Source organism: Helianthus annuus, chromosome 3 (assembly GCF_002127325.2).
Source record: "Helianthus annuus cultivar XRQ/B chromosome 3, HanXRQr2.0-SUNRISE, whole genome shotgun sequence".
NCBI classification, from domain to species: domain Eukaryota; kingdom Viridiplantae; phylum Streptophyta; class Magnoliopsida; order Asterales; family Asteraceae; genus Helianthus; species Helianthus annuus.
In genome coordinates, this window is record NC_035435.2 from 46874594 (window position 1) to 46895792 (window position 21199).

At 34.5% G+C, this 21199-nt stretch overlaps 1 protein-coding gene across 1 annotated transcript; it reads left to right on the forward strand.

Moving 5' to 3' along the window:
• Nucleotides 1-11297: 11297 nt before the first annotated feature.
• LOC110928987 (chloroplast envelope membrane protein) lies at nucleotides 11298-15416 on the forward strand. Its single transcript, XM_022172074.2, has 7 exons — nucleotides 11298-12330; nucleotides 12962-13047; nucleotides 13214-13387; nucleotides 13895-14009; nucleotides 14488-14585; nucleotides 14701-14836; nucleotides 15107-15416. The coding sequence occupies exons 1-7, from the start codon at nucleotides 11695-11697 to the stop codon at nucleotides 15173-15175; spliced, it is 1314 nt and encodes a 437-aa protein (XP_022027766.1). The 5' UTR covers nucleotides 11298-11694; the 3' UTR covers nucleotides 15176-15416.
• The last annotated feature ends 5783 nt before the right edge of the window (nucleotides 15417-21199 follow it).

The following is a 21199-nucleotide window of genomic DNA, read 5'->3' on the forward strand; positions in this document are numbered from 1 at the left end:
GTGTGAATTGGTTTTTGTAGAAAAAACAAACCCTCTTCTCCTTGCAGACTGCAGACATTTGGTCCACCTCTTCTCCTGCAGATGCCTGCAGATTTGGTCCGCAGACTGAAGATCTTTTACCTCTGAAAAAACAAACAGCACCTAACTATGTAATTAACTCTTTACTAAATTACCTTTTTAAAAGATATCTTCACAGAATAAAAAGAAAATGCTGTAAGTTATATAAATTATTAGAAAATAATAGCATAAACATTTTAAAAGAATAAGCATTAAATTAAAAAGAGTTAAGTGTCATTCACGTCCCTATGGTTTGTTCATTTTTACCATTTCCACCCAATTTTTAAAATTGTACCAGTTTCCTCTATCCTCTCTGACATACTAGAAACATGCCATTTCAGTCCAAAAAATAAACCCATGTTAAATCATTCAAGTTTAATAAAGGGCAAAATCATCATTTCCCTAATTTGCTCGATCCCAAAATTGAAGCACCCCCAAATTCAAAATTGAAGACATCGTCGACTTGAAACAATGGTGTTTTGCATTAATTGCGGATCTCAAACAACATTAAAGACTTCGTGGACCTCTGCAAACCATGAATGAAGGTTCTATTGTTACAACAATAGACGAAGGGGTTGTGGGTTTATGGCTCGGGCAGAGGCTCCATCCTGTCAACGAGCAGTTGAAGTGTTTCGATATTTAGGCATGAACAAGAAGCTGTCAAGTTGGCAAATAAAGTCAGGGAACATGAAGAACAAGCTATAATGATGGTAAGTCAAGTTAGGTGGTACCAAGAACAAGTTCTAATGGATGCATTGAGGTATAAAAAATGAAGATGGTGCTAGGTTTTAGTTGGGTTTTTTTCATCTTATATTATCTTTTTCACTGAAAGAATGTAGGTGTTATGAATTATAGGTCCCTATCACGCGTGGATCGATCACGAGATTGATAATCAACCAAGGGTGCGGAATCCCCTTGATAGATCAACGAATACAGAAACAAGTTATTCAGATGAAAAACATGGACAATCACTTTTAAACCGTACTCTATTGATTATCCAACAAGAATGTTTACAATTAATTCAAGACACAAGAAATTTCTCAGCCACTCTATGTTGATTTCTCACACAATCTCACAGCCACTCTCTATGTAATGAATCCACTAACTATCTAGAATACCAAAACCCTAGTGCATAATGTATGTTTATATATTACATACACATGCAGACTGGGCCAAGCCCAACAACATAATTAGACAAACTCAGACACATAAACAAACACTCGAAACATCATGTAAAAAAACTCGGACAAGCAATGTAAACTCAAAATGACTTGGTTTGCAAACTCGGAACCATATACTCTTCATAAAATCGGAACATGCATATCTTCATAAGCTCGGAACTAGTGTTCTTCGGAATCCAAGTCTTGTTTAACAACCCACACGATATCCAAAGACCTAACTATTAAGCTATAAGTTCCGAATTTGGCATTTGTTCAGAGTTTATGAGTTGTCCAGAGTTTGTGGATTGTTAAGAATTTGTGAGTTGTTCAGAGTTTGCGGATTGTTCAGAGTTTGTGAGTTGTTGAGGGTTTGTGAAAGAGTTGACCCCCCTTGAAAATAGCTTCATAATGTAACTTTGTCTTCGAACATTCTGTAGTCTTCGGTCTTTGGATAGCTTCAGCTACAAACAGTTGTTGACGTCAACAGACTCCCCCTTAGTTGATGCATCCAAACTCCAAAGTTTTCATTCATTGTAGATCAGCGAATTAGCAAGGTCTTGTTATGCAAGCGAGTTGTAGCTCTTCCATATCTCTTTCGGCAATGTAGTACAATGCACAATTTCAATGGCATAAAAATTACTTAGTAATAATCATATTGCCATATACAAAACTGTTTGCCACAAGTTTTCACAATCAAGATTATGTACTGCAATACTAAACTTTTGCCATTCTCTGGCTTCAAGATTTATTTTCAGTCGACCACTCTCGTAGTTGTCAAAGTATTGCAATACCAAACTTTTTGCCATTTATTTGGCTAACAAAACCTATGTACTCGCCGACATTTTTTTGCTGACTGTTTTTCACATATGTTTCAGGTTTTCAATTATTCAAGCATGCAACGCATAGGACTGCATCCGAGCCTTAGACTTCTTTAATCAAAAGACAATTACATGTATTCTTTGTAAAAACAATGTTAACAATATTGAAACAATTTAGTACCAGTAGTTGTGAGCAATTTGTAACGTGACTCCCCAATATTTCCGCCGCGTGTTGTTGTATTACATGATTGGGGTGTTACAAAAATATATGTTATATAATTCAAAAGCATATTTTATACGAAAACATATACTTTTCTTTCATGACGATGTGTTCTTCCCCCAAAACAGTAAAAAAGTGAGGCGTAGTGATACTCACCTTTGGGTGCGTTTTTATTATCGCAATCCCTTAGTTTGAATCTACATATCCTAATTTAAATAGGAATTATTTAATAACTAATTGTTCTACAAACAATTTAGTTTCTCCAATACTCAGAATTTCACATATCTCTAAGATTTTCACGAAAAATCTTTGTTTTGATTATGTTGGCATATATATATATATATATATATGTTCACATATATATACATATTAAGATTTTTGCGTTTTGAACGATTTTGTAGGTGGCCCTTTATTTGTTATTATGCCTACTTATTCATAATATATGTACGATTTGCGCTTCGTAATATATATATATGCATAAATATGGACATATTCAACTTATTTCGTAATTCATATATTAAGTCGTTTCACACATATATTATACTTAAACACTTAAATGCCAAATAGCTCATCAAGTTAGCTTAAGCATTATTTTTCATGTTCATCACAATTTACACACATAACGTGATTTTTGATCTAGTTTACCGTTTTTATCGCACAAATGCCTAAACATAGCATCAATCCATATCTTCATGTAATCACTTAAAAAATCAAATTACACATACTCATATTCACATATCATTTTATAACGCATAAAGTTCACTCTCGAACGTCCCGTTTTTGCGTACGTTGATATATGCGTATTTTACCGTTTCGGTAGCGTTTTCGGGCGTCGGATGTCACATATGATTAACCAAACACCATAGAAACTTAATATAAGTTAAAATACTTACATTTATTATAAAAATATCAGTTTATAATCTGATTTAAAACAGTTTCGCAAAAATCACTTTAAAAGCCGATTTTTACCGTTTTTAACGCATAGTCTTGTACCGAACTTTACCGTAACCATCCCAAATCATCATGACTTGATATTTTAATATAGCACATGTTATCTACTGACTAAAATGGTAATTATACCATGATAGTGCAGGTCTCATGTATGGCACATAAATCATGCAACTTCACTCATTTTACTACTTTTTAAGCTACATGTACAACATGCAAAGCTACCAAGTTTATGACATAACTTTATAACATCAAAACACATCAAATAAATTCATTTTACAAGTTTATGATCATTTAATCATCATGCAAGTCTATGTACAATCATCTAATGCACATTTACTTTATCATCATCATCCAAGATTAAATACCCTTATCCTACATTTATCATGATTCTTTAACCTATTCAAAACTTAATTCTTGTTCAATCATTGAAATCATCAAGTGCATGTAATACACTTTAACATTTATGAACATGCAAACAACCTACAATTTCTATATAGATATACATATATTTCAGCCATATATATATATATATATATATTACTTCCAAAATTTCATTTTTCTTGTATTTATTTCAAATCACAAGACTTTGTTATGACACCTTTATGAAAATCCCTTTTTGATTTGAACATGCATACTTTCGAAAATCAAAATCAATGATCAATCAAAATACAAACTTTAGCATATATGCGTATATATAATCAACCATATATACATACATATTCTTAATGTCATCTCAAATAAAATCCAAGATTCAATCATCACTTCAATTATACATACTTTAACACATATCATTTGATCATCCAAACAATCACCTTTCAAGAATCTTTTTAATCAAAACTCAAAATACAAACTCTAAACATATATACATACCTACGACTATACATATACACACATATATTCTCATTTTTATTTTTATAAAAATCATTTGTTGTTTTGATTTCAAGAGTTGTGAGAATCCAAGTAGTTGAGAATCATGCTAATCATCATCATCACGGAATATTTTTAGGATTTTAACATTATCTGGATAGTCACCAACGTTCGTTTCGCATTTCATTCGTTACGCGATAAGCGTTTATCTTATTGTTGCCAACGTAATTTTTAACAAAGTTTGGGTCTATCAATATTTCAACTACCTCATATTTAATAATTTAGTGCCTTCATATAATCATAACGCGTGTCACACTAGTACAGTACAAGCTCAGAATAGCCGGGTGTCACACACGCCTTGCCGAAACAACAACCCGCTGAAGAGGGGAAACCATACGGTCACCAACTCTCTCGCAACATGTACCCTATAGTCTGTGGACCTCGATAGTCCAAAATAAGGAAATCCTTCGCTGCACTAACCCGTGTGAAGAATACAATATTGCCTTACCACACCACCAATTCAGGCGACGCTCAGCTAGGACACAATTACACTCCCCAAGGGTCACGTAGGATAAGGAGCGTAGCTTGTCAGACCCAAGATCTATTCGACTGTTCTGCAGTCAATGGGCACTAATGGTTACTCAAATTTATATCCCCCGATGGCCTCCCATTAGCAATAACTACAATTTATGCAGTATAGGAGATCAGTGGATTTCATTCCTTACCTATCATGACTCATAAACAAGCATGTATCTCCCCCAAGTATTTAAAAGCAAAACATTTAAAAGAGGGGCCGAGAGACTCACCTAACGCGTATCCATGCAAGCTAGCAAATCAATGTCCGAATAATAAATGATCCCGACCTACAAGTGTCCTAAACCATATAAGGCACTAAGGTCTTAAACACATGTCTACCCGACAAGTTGTTCATACAACTTGCTTAGACCAAATGAGATGTTTTCGTTTAAGAAAAATGTTTAACTTAATAACCCGTTGGTGATTATTACCCATGTTATCACATATATATATATATACACACACACAATATGTATAAAATAAACATATAAGTTCCATAAATGTCGGGATCCATCCTGAAATCTCGTTTGAAAACCCATGTTGGCACACGTCTCGACCCTTTAAAAAATACATATTTATATAAAATAATATATATTTATTTTTAAGAAATTAAGCCACTTTCGTCGTAGATGCGGAAATTTACTAAGTATTTATATTTATTTTTCAAATAATTATATACTTATTAAAATCCGTCTTCATAGCAAAAATAATATATTCACATATCATTATTTCCCAGATACGTTCATTCATCGCAACACCCGTGTATTCACTTAGCGAGAAATCAACCAAATATATGTTTAACTAGTTAAGTAAATAACCTAACGTGAACCGTCTAAAAACACCTATATATATATATATATATATATATATATATATAGGCTAATGCTAGACAAAAAACCCTAAGAATTTTAAGAAACCCTAGAAAACCTAACCTCCCGACATTTTTTTTTTGAAAAAAAATAACACATGTAATATACATGTTTTTAAGAGTTTTGGGCCAAAAAAAAAGCGCCGAAGGATTTTTTTTTTTTTAAAAATAAACAAATTTCAGCAACTTTTGTGACTAACATGTGTTAGACAAAAAATGCTGAAACTTGTTTATTTTTTTTTAAAAACATTCCTTCGGCGCTTTTTTGTTTTTTTTTTGGCCCAAAACTCTTAAAAACATGTATATTACATGTGTTATTTTTTTCATAAAAAAATATGTCGGGAGGTTGGGTTTTCTAGGGTTTCTTAAAATTTTTAGGGTTTTCTATATAGCCCAACCCTATATATATATATATATATATATATATATATATATATATATATATATATATATATATATATATATATATATAGGGCTTGACTATATAAGAAACTCTGTCTTTTTTAAAAAACTATGCAAACTCATTGTCACCCATTGATTAACTTTCATCTAACTTGATCAATGGCTCTTATAATTTTGGTAACAATTAGATTTAAAAGAAATGTTATATATAATACACATTAGTCAACTGGAATGGCATTTTCGGAAGTAAATTCCTTCTCTCTCCACTGTCCAATCATATCATCTCTCTTTAATGCACTGATCTTTCTCTCTCTTCATATCCATTTCAAAATCACAATCTCATCTCAACTCTCTCAATTCCCTCTCTCTAAAATCACAGATCTCATTTTATCCTCCCTAAATCAAAACCCTAGCCCTATGACTTTCCCTTCTCTCTACACAACACTTACAACCTGCAAAGCCTAGAGAGAGAGTACCAGAGAAATCGAAAGAGAAAAAGAGGTCTAGAGAAATCGAACGAAAGAGAGAAAACTGGTGGGTTTCCAGCCACCCACGGCAGCAGCAACGATGTGGCGGTGGTGTTGTTGACCGTTATGGTTAGGGCAGGGGAGGCGGTAGATGCACGATGAGTAAGGCACGATGGTGGTTGGTGGAAGGTGGTGGCTGGTTCATTCTGGGTTGTTGGTAGTTGATAGCGGTGACAGTGGATGGTTGTAGAAGGTGGTGGAGGGTGGGTGGTTGGTGGCGCCGGAGTTCGGAACGTTGTCAGAGTCGAGATCTAGTAATGGTTAATATTCTCTCTCTCTCTCCTCTCCTGTGTCTTCAATCAAGATCTAGTAATGGTTAATGTTCATGTATTTTAAATAAATCGAAAACTTTAGGATGAGATTTTGAACGAGATTTTTTGTTGGTTTGGTTGCTTGTTTGGGGATTTTGATCTTAACAATAATTGTTTTTTTGTTGGTTTGGTTGCTGGTTTGGGCTTTTGATCTGAACAGTAAGTGTTTCTTTTTTGTTGGGTTGTTTGATTTACAGAAACAGACCCATAACATGTGTTAAGCACCTGTTAGAATGATCTATAACGTGTGTTGATTTACAGAAACAGATCCATAAAGATATTCAATTGACAAGCTGGATGGATGTAGGCGACGTTAATGCGGGGACATTGAATAAGTCAAATCTTCTGGGAAAGAAGTTTTCGTTCGTTTATAACATGTGTTAGTGGTTCATGCTGTAACAGAACACCATGATGTAACCTGACATGTGTTCATGTATAACATGTGTTAAGCCCCTGTTAGAATGATATATAACGTGGGAAAGAACTCTTCGTTCGTTTATAACATGTGTTTGTTTTGCACAATTTGGAATGTATAACATGTGTTAAGCCTCTGTTATAATCTTTTTGTAACCTGACATGTATTCATGTATAAGCTAGTGGTTTACAAAACACCATGATGTGTATATACTGATCTAACATGTGTTACAATTTGTCTGTTCGGAACATGAAATTGAATAACATGTGACAAGGGTGAAAACAGTCGAAGGGGGCGATGAGTTTAATGGTGAGCTTAGTTAATATCGTAATCTTGTTGTAACCCCACTTGTATACATATGATAACATGTAAGCATCCATTATAACCCGACTTGTATTCATGTATATCAAAAGTGGTTTGCAAAACACCATGATGTGCATATACTGATCGTAACACGTGTACAAGTTAATATGGAACATACAAGTTAATATTGTAACACCGTATATCTGGGATAACATGTGTTAAGCCTCTGTTATAATCTTGGTTTAACCCAACATGGTGTCATGTATAAGCTAGTGGTTTCCAAAACACCATGATTTGTATATATTATAACAACATAGTATACCTGATATAACGTGTGTTAAGCGTCTATTATAACGTGTGTTAAGACTTCCAGAATGTGTTAAGTCCAATACCGTTTTAACATCATCTACTAGACAAAACAATAAGAGTCTCAAATTACATGTAGTTGCTTAACATGTGATAAGGTTGAAAACAGTTGACGGAGGCGATGGGTTTAATGGTGAGTTTAGTTAATATCGTAATGTTGTAACCCCACTTGTATACATATGATAACATGTGTTAAGCATCCATTATAATGTTGTTGTAACCCGAGTTGTATTCATGTATATGAAAGTGGTTTGCAAAACACTATGATGTGCATATACTGATCGTAACACGTGAACAAGTTAATATCGTAACACCGTATACCTGGGATAAAATGTGTTAACCCTTTGTTATAATCTTGGTTTAACCTAACATGGTGTCATGTATAAGCTATTGGTTTTCAAAACACCATGATGTGTATATACATACTGTAACATGTGTTAAGCGACTGAAATGTATAACGTGTGTTAAGCATCTATTATAACGTGTGTAAAGACTTCCATAACGGAGGAATAAACTCCAATAGTAACTTAATAACAATAGAGTAAACTTGATATAACGTGTGTTAAGCATCTATTATAACATGTGTTAGGACTTCCAGAATGGATGCATAAACTTCAATAGTAACTGTAACAGTAGAGGTACAAATACGGGCGCCTCCAACAGAAAATGTGTTAAGTCTAGACCGTTTTAACATCGTGTACTAGAGAAAACAACAAGAGTCTCACATTACATATTACTAGTAAACAAAAATACATAGCACTAACACGTGTTACGTTGTACATGGGTTTCACGTCACATGTAACACATGCATGTCCTGAAGCTCAAACTATAACACGTGTTAGTTGTGTTGTGCTGTAACATAAACATGGTCATGATCCTTAAGCATTTGATCCACGTTTGACGAAACCAACGGTCCCGAGAATTGGATCTTGTTTCCCTTGTATCCATCACCATCCTAATAACAAAAAGATAAGATAACCGTTAAGTCGTTAACCAGACATAACTATTAACTATTATACTTGGTGTTCGTGTTTCAAAACCCATATTCTATAATCGGCTGAAAAGAAAAAAAGTGAAATGGGTAAAATGAAATCGAACGATTCAAACTATTCAAGCATGTAAGGTATAATATGAAACCGGCCATTTATGTACTTGAAATTTAGTATGTAACATGTAATATGAAACGAGCCATTTACAATTTACATATCATAATCTTAACATAACAAACTTTCCCAACGCATCCGAAAGCATTTATCCATGACTCAAACATCCACACAGTCCCCAAGCTCAAAATTTTATTCATCTAACAATATTACCCTCGCACATAAAAAAAACCCCCAAAATTAATCCAAACAAATTTTAAATCAAAAAACAAACAATTAAACATTTGTAGTTGATATGAGTTCAACATTCGGATGGAGATCATTCCCCCAAATATAATCTTTGGATGGAGAACATTCGGGTTCAGATTGATACGATCTCAAGAGCTCGTCAACATCGGTGACCTTTGAGCAGTAGCTGATGATGGCAACATTCAGATCTGGTGTCATTTTGAGGACGCTATGGACCCACATGGTTCTTCAAGGAATAAAGTATAGCCATTTGGGTTAAACATATTCAGTTCCACGTCTGAATATATGGGTTGGGGGTTGGGGGATGGCAGTGGTGGCAGTGGTGGGGGTTGTGCAGCGGGGGTCGGCCGACGGTGGTAAAGGTGCAACCGTGGTGGGGGTTGTGCAACAACGTTGGAGGTGTTTACGGTGGTGCCGGAGGTACAATACTGATGGTGGTGCGGTGGTGATGATGGTGGTGGTGCGGTGGTATGCAGGTGAAGATGTTAAAGGAGATATGAGGGACGAGACCTAGAAATTTTGGCTTTTAAAAATGAAATAATCTATAAATGGGGGGTATGGTGATTTGTGAGGTGATGGGCATTAATGCTACTGTCAAATCAAATGGGAAAGAGTTCTTGGGTTGGGTGGATAGATGTATAATTACTAATATACCCTTAGAGGCAATAAGCATAATGAGTTGACTTGGATGACGTGGATAAATGTAGGCCACATATTAAGTTTGCAAAGTTTTCTAAAAATTAAGGGTTTCTTATAGAGCCTTGCCCTATATATAATTATGTAATTATAGTTATTAAAATATATTCACGTGTGTTCCAACACTTCATTACACCCAAAGTCCCGAATTTACATACTTGGTTAGAATTCACCATTTATGCCAACCATATCTATTTTACCAAACGTATATACATACTTTTATATATACTTATAAACTTTATAAGTCTATGATTCGCCCCCTTTTTGTCAATAATTTCCCAAGGAACTAGTTTAGTCATGTGAAAGACTATTTTTCGCCAACTTATATATTTAATGTTTTAAGTCACGTTTTGAGAAAAATACACATTTTTCTTGATCTGAATATAATCACTTATTTTTATACAAAAATCTTTAGGTTGTTACTAAAACACGTTTAATGTCATTAAGAGTACGTTGTTGTGTGACGATTGGTCGAGCGAATAAGTCAACCTCAAAGTGGATTTGTTGTGCGAAAAGTGTGTAATGACCCATGGCCCCCAGCCTGGAACCACGTTGATCGTTTGGCAAGGTTGTCTCTTGGGGGCACCATTCCCCAGAAGCCGAGTTGGGGACATGGAGAGAACCTTCCAAAGCTTACACCTTTAAGTGTTGGTTCCTTCTGGGATAGATCTGGTTTCAAGATCTATGATCAATGTATGCAAAGAGCAGAAGTGATGAAAAAGATTTACAACTTGCTTACCACTTGTAAACCTATATGATACGTTTAGATAAATGAGTAGAACAAGTAGTGTCTGGATTATAAGATTTCAAGTGTATGCGGATAAAGATTAATGTTTTGGACACAAATAAAAATATGAGTCTTGCTCGATTAAACATTTCAACTCGTTAACCAACCAACATGCGTAATTTTATACAGTATAAACATATTATAGGATATCTTATAACAAAATTAAAAAATCACAAATTTAGGATATTCAAAAAAGTCACAAAAATATCAAAAGAATTATATTAAAAAAACTTAAATTTTACATATTAAAAATTAATGTTTTGGACACGAATAAAAATATGAGTCTTGCTTGATTGATTATTTTAATCCGTCAACCAGCCGACATACATAATTCTATACAATATAAACATATTATTATTGGATATCTTATAACAAAATAAAAAAAATCATAAATTGAGGTTATTAAAAAATCACAAAAATATCAAAAGAATTATATTTATGTAAATTACTTTTTAAGTCTCCGTGTTCTATGATTTTAACCACTTAAATTCAAAATAAAAAAGTTTAACAACATGAATTCCTTAACCACTTATTTTATAAAATTTTAAGTCCAATTTTTATTCTAATTGAAACAAACACAGACAAATTAGGTGATATCTACCCGTCCGTTATCCTTTCTCCTTTTCCCTCTCGTGGCTTCTGCTGGTCCCATCATGCTCTCTCAAACATCCATTTCCAGCTGAACAAAGAGGCGACGAATTTTATCCCAACGCCACACACAAAAATTCGAATAATCCCAAAAAAATCTCTACTCATCCAACTCCACATTACACCTCTCTCAGCAACTCATTTCAGCATCTGACCATCAATCTCATCTGGGAATTTAGGGTTTTGTTCAATCTGGTAAGTTCTCAACAGATTATAGCTCAATTATGAAGTTTGTTGATGAAAACTGCATACAAATTTGGGTGTAATCTTGAATTTCCATTGTGGGTATTTGATGGTTTCTCTCAATTTTGTGTATGGAGTCCGAAAGTAGATTGCTTTACCATTGTATGAGGTTGAAAGATGTGGGGTTATGGTATACATGTTCTTGATGAGCTCTTCAATGGTCTTGTGTTATAACAATTTATTGTTTTCTGATCGAATATTTGCCTGTCGAAAACCGTTGTGTTTGGATAGTGTGATTCGGTTAAGTGGTAGGGGAAGAAGGGGATTTGGAAGGTTGGTTCCGAATGCTAAGAAGAAACATACCCGAAAACGAACTTGGTGGCAGAAATTCTTTTTCGATGAAGATGGGAATTGGCTCGGGTTAAAAGACGATGAGATGCTTGAAGTGGAGGAGGAAGCGGCAAAGAGTGGTAGTGATGATGAAGGGTTATCGGAGAACGAAAAGTTTGAAGCGTGGAGACGGAGGGCGGAGGCGCTTGTGGAGTTAAAGGAGGCGCAGGAAAACGTGCAGAATGAAGAAGAGAGGAAGTGGGAAGATTGGCTTCTTGATGCGACGAATGGTGGTAGTGGTGGTGGTGGGAATAGTAATGGTAATGGTTCGTCGTGGTTTCAAGAACCGAGTGATGAAAGTGTTGAGGGGGATTCGAGTGATCTTATCCCTGGAAAAGGGTTTACTGAATCGGTGAGGGATTTGGTGTTCGGAAGGGAAGATGATGAAATATTGTATGAAGATCGTGTGTTTCGCTATGCCTCATTTAACTCGGTAAGTACATTTATATAGTGAATTGTAGCGTGGGACTATTAGAAACGTGATGTGGTTTGCTTTGCTTTGTTTGGTAGGCGTTACGGCTATTATAATTTACAATGCAACAGATATTGCAAAGATCAGTCGATTAATGTAGACTAAATGCTTAAGTCTTGTCGTTTAGCTACACGACTCATTTACTTGCTTTATAGATAAGTCGAAGATGAAATACTAGACCATAATAGTATATAGTTTGTGATATATGAGTCGTTATTATTTGTGCAATCACTAGAGGGGAATCCGGGAAACTAGTTTTTGAATGTAGAGGGATGTATGGATGTGTGTCGAAACTTATTTCCTTGACTTGAAGTCGTGGTAATTGGTAAAAAAACTACTTATCAAATTCAGAGCTTTTGATTATTTTGGTCAAATAATTAGATTATTTTTGGACGGCTAACGAACGCACCCTCTAATCCTAGTCCTAAAGCTACACCCTTGTTCACGATGGGACTTGAACTCTCTACCTCTTGGGGAGGAAGTCCTTTCCAACACACCTTGATACATAATTATCCGTGCTTTATTGCATTGGCATAAGTCCAATCTTTTGTAGATTATGTCACCTTCTAAAACCATAATCATCCTTTTGCAGGCAAAATTTTTAGCGGCGTTGATTATTATACCATGGGCTTTGGATTTTTTTGTTCATGACTATGTTCTTATGCCATTTCTCGATAGGTAACCATTGCTATACGCCTACACGGGAAAATTTTTTTTATGTTTTTTCTTCTTCCTTTATTCCAAAAAAAAAGAGTTTGACTTTCAAGGTCAAAGGGTTACATTTAAAGTTCGAAATGGGTACAATTACTTTGAGGTTGAATTATTAAAAGGATATTATAAACAGGTATGTGAAGACGGTACCACTTGCAGCAGAGATTCTTGACGTAAGAAAGCATCAAAAACTTGAAATGGTGAAGGAGTTAAAAACCGAAAAAGAAAGATACAAATTTGAGGTTGAAATTGGGAAATCCCCACCGATTTCCGACGAAGAGCTATATTTGGAGTTGCGGCATAAAGCGTAAATTCACTGCTTTTGCAGTCTTCTTTTATGCATTTATTCTTTGTTTCATAATCATGTTTAAAAGCTATTTTGAAAAAAATAGTGCCAAGTTGATGATCTGTAAGGGTTAATATAGGACCGGATACATGAGGTGTCTAGAGGTGGGAAATATGGTTGGGTTGGGTCGACGTGAAACAGTTTTTCTCCCGTCTCTTTTCTCCATTTTATAAATATTTTTTTGAATAAAAGGATTTAAGAAATTATATGCTTAGAATTACAGTTAAGTTTGTGTGACATTCGACCTCCTTGACTTGTTTCCCTTTTATAGTTGGATTTTTAGTTAGAACTATTACCCGTCGGTCTATGCAGTTATAGCGGTCCAAAATCAAATAGTGGTCTAGGGCCAATATTTGAGATATAGGTTATCGCGGTGGTGGGATATCACCATATCGGTTATTGCTCTAGATTGGTTGTACGTTTTGAAAATACTGTATATATTGATGTTTGCCTGTCTTTTGGTGACAGGTTAGAACTAAGAGATGAATGGAGATTAATAAACCGTAGCGCATTTGCTAATATATGGTCCGATATGGTATTCGGGATCTCATTATTTGTTCTTTTGTACTTCAACCAAAATCAGGTGTGTTTTGCTTTCTTTTTTCCTATCGAACAATTTTCATTATTGGAAAACATTCACAGATTTGTATCATGAAAATGGTCTATATGGAAAATACATGACTCATCTGTTCATGTTTGACTTATGAAAGTCAACCTGTTTGTTCCTTACTCATTTTCTATAAAACCCTTTTCACATATAGTTTCAAGTGGTTTACGTCTGTTATTTCATGTAATTCACTAGATTTTCTTTATACTTGGATTGATTCGTGATAATTTTGACTTTCGTAAGTCAAACATGGACTTGGGTAAGAAAACTCTTTCAAAAACTTATGAAACATATGAACCTGAGGTCATCTACATTATCTACAAACAAAAGGTCAACAAACCTCTTTCGAGTCAAAGTTTGACCGTTACAGTCAAATTATGTACTTATCAACTCCATATAGACATGATTTATATTTGCATAAAGATTAATAGTTTTTTCTCTATCCTTTTTGTAGGTAGCTTTGCTGAAATTTACAGGGTATAAGATAATAAACAACATTTCCGACACCGGGAAGGCATTCTTAATCATACTTATCACAGATATTTTTCTCGGGTAATTCCCTTTCTCATAAAAAGACTTGACGTTTGACTTTTGATTGTTAAATTAGTTCCTTTGACTATGAAATCGACAAATAATCATTTTGGTGTTAAATTTTCAACATTTGTAGGTATCATTCAGAATCAGGTTGGCAGACTTTGCTAGAAATAATTGTGGATCATTATGGTTTCGATGTTGATCATTCTGCCATTATCATATTTGTCTGCCTGATTCCGGTGGTCATTGATGCGTGTGTGAAGCTTTGGGTACGTTCTTCGTTCAAAAACTTGCAACAAATATTCTACAAAACAAATGAAATAATCTTTTTTGAAATTGGGATTGTGTGTATATTATGTCCATGAACCATATTTATTATATTAAAAAAATTAAATACAAACTCAAGATTCTGAAAAAAGAAAAATATTTTCAAACCGTTGAACTGCTAAAACCAGCTTGTTTGGTTTGTCTTATGCTTTTGGTGGAGTCATAACATTTGGCGAATATTTAAACGTCCACATCTTTTGTTTACCGTTTAGATGTTCAAATTTCTTCCAAGATTATCGCCGAAGGTGTCAAATATTTTCCAAGAAATGAAGAGGCATTAGAGAGAGGATTATGGGCTTCAAGAATCAAGTTGTTGATTTAAAGATTCTTGCTTTGATTTCCCTTTTTTACAGGCTTAGAACATGGACCATATCATACGTATACTTGATCTTCATTTTGTCATTTGCATTATGATTTATTTGGATTTCTATCCCCATCAACCTTATTTGATGTGGATGTAAAATAAATGAATATTTGAAACACTCATTCTCATTATTATTGAAATGGAATGCATTGAAAGAATATATAGAATTAATGATGTTTATACATCAATGAATGTTAATTATTTGGTACATTTTATTTTGAAAGGCAATTATTTGCCACATTTAGTATTTGCTAATATGAATAGAATTAACAATTGGACCTCGATAATTGAGGTTTTTGATAAAAGGTTATCGGTTTGAAAAGCTAAAACTATTTCGATAGGAGGGAGGCTTACTCTGATCAGTTCAGTGCTGGAGAGTCTCCCTATATACTATTTCTCGTTATATAAGGTCCCGGTTGGCATAATTAAGAGTCTTAAAGCGAAAATGAGAAAATTTCTCTGGGTGGGAACTAGTGATAACAATAAAATAAACTGGGTGGCTTGGGATTGGGTCACTTGGCCTAAGAAAAAAGGAGGGGTTGGGTGTTAACAGACTAAGGTTAACGAGACCCTTCTTTTTAAGTGGGGCTGGGGATACAGGGTTGAAAATCAGAATCTTTGAAGGAAGGTGGTGGAAGTTTGCCATGATAAAAACAATCAGAGGAGTTTCCTTCCGTGTAACAATAACATTGTGGGGTGTTGGAAAAATATCGCTAAATTGATATCTAATATGAAATTAAATGGGAAGGGTTTAAATCGCCTGATCTTAGGTAAAGTTAGGAACGGGGTTGAGATACGTTTTTGGATTGACATTTGGGTGGGTGATCTTCCTTTCATGGAAAGATGGTCTCATCTGTTTGGTTTGGAAGCGTTTATAATGTGCACGGTTTGGTGATTATTTCTTGTTGATGTATTTGGAAAGGTAGGAACGAGATGGTTTTCAATCAGATTAGACTAGACGAAGTTTTCAAGATATTATAGGGGAGGTTAAATCGAGAGATTTCGCTTTGGTAAAAAATAGAACGTATTATATTAGTTGGGTAGAGTAGTGTAAATACCCTTTGTATATGTTGTAATTGTGTATCCTTTGCCCGTTTAGGTCGGGGGTGTTGTTGGTTGTGTGACATTTTGCCCGTATATGATATTTTTTTCGGCTTTCTTATTACGATATCGGTATAGTACCTACCAACAATCAAAAAAAATTCTCTTTGCATTTGTATATGTATCCATCTAGTGAAATGTTTTACCTGACGTTATCAAGATCGAGATCTTGCTATTGATCGTTTGTTTCACAGGATTGCGATAGGTCAATGGGATTGAAGGATCTCATATAGACTTGAGTTTAAACTTACAAATGATTGAGATTTGAAGTGATGAAGAAGAACATGATACCTCGACGAATATATCCATATTAGAGAAAATAAGAATATAATGTCAGTTCAAAATTGTCAGTTGTATCCCAATAAATATTAACTGCCAAAAAAGGAAATCCAACTTGAAGCTTACCATATAATCACATTTGACCTTCTCAAGCATTCCTATTACCTATAGCCGAATACAACTCAAACCAGTATCACATAGTGGGCCAAATATGTCCTATCATTTTTTTTTTTTTTTTTTTTTTTTTTTTTTTTTTTTTTTTTTTTTTTAACGGAAACTTCATGTATAAGGTTACCACACTCTCTAAATTAGAGAACCTCGTATTGCCCCACTGGTCAGACTATGTTGTCTTAACCGGGCCCACGTTGGCTTCAAAGTTTGGTTTTTTTGTGTGTTCGCCCGGGAAACCATACTGTCGGTTGCCACTTGACAGTCGTTGTGCCACCACAAGAGCAGAACTTTCTGGTGTAACACACGATGGGACGAAAACCCGGTTGGGCTCGGGAATCGAATTGACAACCTCACACAAGGACTAGTTCAAATCTTTCATTACCTATATCCACCCCATATGACACAAGTATGCATTCTTTTCGTAATATTGGAATTTCTTTCAGACATAAAAAACATAAAAAACGAATACATGAATCTAATAAAACATTAAACGACTAAAATTTGATCAACATTAAAAATATAATTAATCTAAGGGGTTGTTTGTTTACCTCTTAATGAGACTCTTAATGGTTCAGACCTCTTACTGGTTCAACACTTAATGGTTCAGAATGTCTGTTTCGTGAGCAGATGTTTGAATGGTTCAGACATTTGCCTCTGAATGGTTAAGTATTATACAGAGTCTGAATGGTTAAGACCTCTAATCTGAATTGGTCAGATATTTACCTCTGAAGGGTTAAACATTATACAGGCTCTTAATGATTCAGACCTCTTACCGGTTCAGCACTTAATGGTTCAGACCTCTTCCGGGTTCAGCACTTAACCATTCAGAAGTTGGCAAACAGCCCCTAAGACTTGTATAAGTGACTAATAATCCCATATAAAAAAATATAGATATAAACAACATATTGGTTGCTTAAACAACAAAGCTATGAAATTTTGAAGGTAAAAACATAAGGAATGTGAAAAATAGATAAAATAAAAAGAGCATCAATCCTAAACAACAAAGGTATGAAATTTTGAAGGTAAAAATATAAGGAATGTGAAAAATAGATAAAATAAAAAGAGCATCAATCCTAATATAAAATGAATATAGGAAATGTAAAAATGGGTGTTGCAACCGTAAAAAAGAGTAGAGCTGTAAACGAGCTGAGTCGAGCCGAGCTCGACCCAGCTCGAGCTTGGCTCGAACTCAATTCGAGCTGGCTCGGCTCGAGCTCGAATCGATTAAAATTCAAGCTGGCTCGGTTCGGCTCGATCTAGCTCGAACTAACAAATAACCGCAAAATTTACTACTTAAAAAACTCTAAAAACGAATCTCTTCATAGACTAAAGGCAATAATTGCAATTTAATTTAATCAAATAGCTAAATATGCAAGTATAAATAGTTATCTCACTTTGTACATTGTCTTTACCTTCTTTTATAGGAGAGATACTACCTTGATTTTTGTCTTCTGGGCGATGTCCGACAAAAAAATGAAGGATGTAAAACTTATCGAGCTGGCTCACGAGCTCACAAGCCGAGCCAGGCCAGGCTCGAGCTCGGCTCGTTTACAAACCGAGCCGAGCCGAGCTGGCTCATTTACAATCGAGCCAATTTCGAGCCGAGCTTTTTTCGAACTTTTTTCGAGCGAGTTTCGAGCGAGCTGCGAGCCTCGAATTTTTTGAACACCCCTAAAAAAGAGTGTTGTTAAACGTATACGTATATCCCTCTCGTAAACCTGAGGTTGAGACCCGTCATTAAAAAACATTTTCCCTCTCACATGAGAGGTATGTTGTAACATCCTAATCGCGTAATACAACAACACGCGGCGGAAACATCAGGGAGTCACGTTACAAATTGCTCACAACATATGGTACTAAATTGTTTCATTATATTAACATTGTTTTACAATACAAAGAATACATGTAAATGTCTTTAATTTAAAGAAGTCTAAGGCCCGGATGCGATCCTATGTTTAGCATGCTTGAATAATTAAAAACCTGAAACATATGTGAAAAAGAAGTCAACAAAGAATGTTGGTGAATACATAGGTTTTGTTAGCCAAATTAATGGCAAAAAGTTTGGTATTGCAATACTTTGACAACTGCATGAGTTGTCACTTAAAAATGAAATTTTGAAACCAATAAATGGCAAAAAGTTTAGTATTGCAATACATTATCTATCTATTATACTAAAGCAAAATAACTTTGCCACATCACCTGCTGATGTGGCAATGCTACTTATGCAGAGAATTCTACATTTGAGCGGGCAAATCCTTTTCCTCATTCCTTAGCCATTTTGTTAAAGCGGTATTATGTTCTTCAATATGGAAACTCCAATAATTTCTCAATCAATTGAAATCTTCTCCAATACTCTTCAATCAATCTTTCAAACCTCATAAAAATTCATATATCTTGCCTGTTCCATCGTTCCATCTCTCCGTTACAATCAAAAACCCTAAATCCAGTGTTTCCTTTCATCATTTGCCTCCCAATTGAAAGAACCTAGATCTCATCTCTCTACTCTCTACCTGGTAAGTTTTCGTTTAGGGTTTGATTTCATATCTTGATGTTTCTATCCTGCTTCTTTCTCGATTTCCCGTCTCAGATTCTTAACACATCGACCCTTGAGGCCAAGGGAGATGGTAAAAAACAAGAGACAGAGAGTGGTGGAGTAATGGATGCCGTTCAAGGTCTCTGTCTGGCTGTCCTATCAAAAGAACCCTAAATTTCTACCTTTGCCTCTGTCTAATCTCTATGCTTTCTTTATATTCGATTTTGTAAAAGAGAAACAAGAGAGAGAGAGAGAGAGAGAGAGAGAGAGAGAGAGGAAGCAAATGAGGGACGCAGAAGGATATGAAGGTCATCTTCTCCGACAACCGGTGTCTGCGATAGGGATACCGGTTTCTTAGTATTCAGCGGTGGCGGTTCCAATGTTGTTGTTGATGGCGGCTTCTTTTTTAAATGGTATGTTTGTCATAAATAAATTTAATTCCATTGATTGTGGCTTTAATCTTGAAGTTATAATGTGGATTTAGATGCTTACTGGTTTTTTTTTTTTTTTTTTTTTTTTGTAACTTGACTGAATTTGTTGTTGTTGTTTGTGTTGGTTTTCGTCTGGGTGTTGGTTATCGTCTGGGTGTTGGTTAATTGCTTGAATCTTGATGGTTTTCTTCAAGTTATAATGTGGTTTTGCATGTTTGTTGTTTATTTATTTATTTAGTTTGATTGAACTTGGTGTTGGCTTTCATCTGGGTGTTGCTTAATTTCTTGAATCTTGAAGGTTTTCTTGAAGTTATAACGTGTTTATCACCAATAACAGGAAAAAAATTGGGTCGAACTGGTAATTCGTAACGAATTTTGAATATTATAACAATGAGTTTGACTTTCAAATGTCAAAGTTCATGTCTTTCTATGCACTGAAGTTTTGCATTGCATATTTGTATCATAATAACTTCTTTTAATATTATTACAGAAATGAGTTTTTGGATATGATAATATAATGGGGAAAAAAGGAAGCTGTTTTTCTTCAATTAAAAAGGCTCTCAGTCCTCACTCAAAGGAAAAGAAAAACCAGGTTTGATATAAGTATATAACCTTTCGGTGAAAATCATTGAAAAGTAACGAGATTTTAATATCATTTCATGAACATCAGGCACGCATTTTTAACAGAAAAAACCACATAAGTTTCAATATTGTTTTAACAGAAAAAATCACTCAAGTTTCCATATTGTTTTATTACTGTGAATTTATTCATAATTGGTTTAAACCGAGTAACATAAATGATACAATTATGAAAGTTGGTTACTTTTCATTGTTAAGTGACTTTTTTCAAAGTCATATCACATATGTTACCTTAACTTAAATTAGGGCAATTTGCATAGGTTTGTTTGTGATGATTATAAGATTGAAATTATGAAGTATGCATTAGTTAGTTTAACGTTCAGGCGTTAACTGTGATAAACAAGACTCCCTTTTCATTGTTTCTTTGTAAAACTTGCTATAAAGTATGATGAAGTTATAACCAGTTCTTACTTAAATTCCTATAACTTTCACGTTTTCCTTTTAACAGTAGGTGATTGATACGTAAGCCGTTTCAGATCGCTTCACATATTAGGGATTTTCATTCGATTTACTAAGGTATGTTCAATCACTTGTTTATAATGCTATAATTAATCATGTAATTTTTATTCTTAATAATAGCTTTTAATAACAGCTAACAATTAAAATTGTGTTGATGTCTTCTAGATGGAAAATCCCTTATCGCAATGGTACATGTTTTAGATTTAGTGGTAAGAGTCATATTTTGATGGCCAGTTCAAAAATAAAATCTGGCCTGCAAACATTTTTTTTTGTGTAAAATTCAACTATGTCTTTAAAATTTTTATATAAGGCTTCTCATTTACTTTAT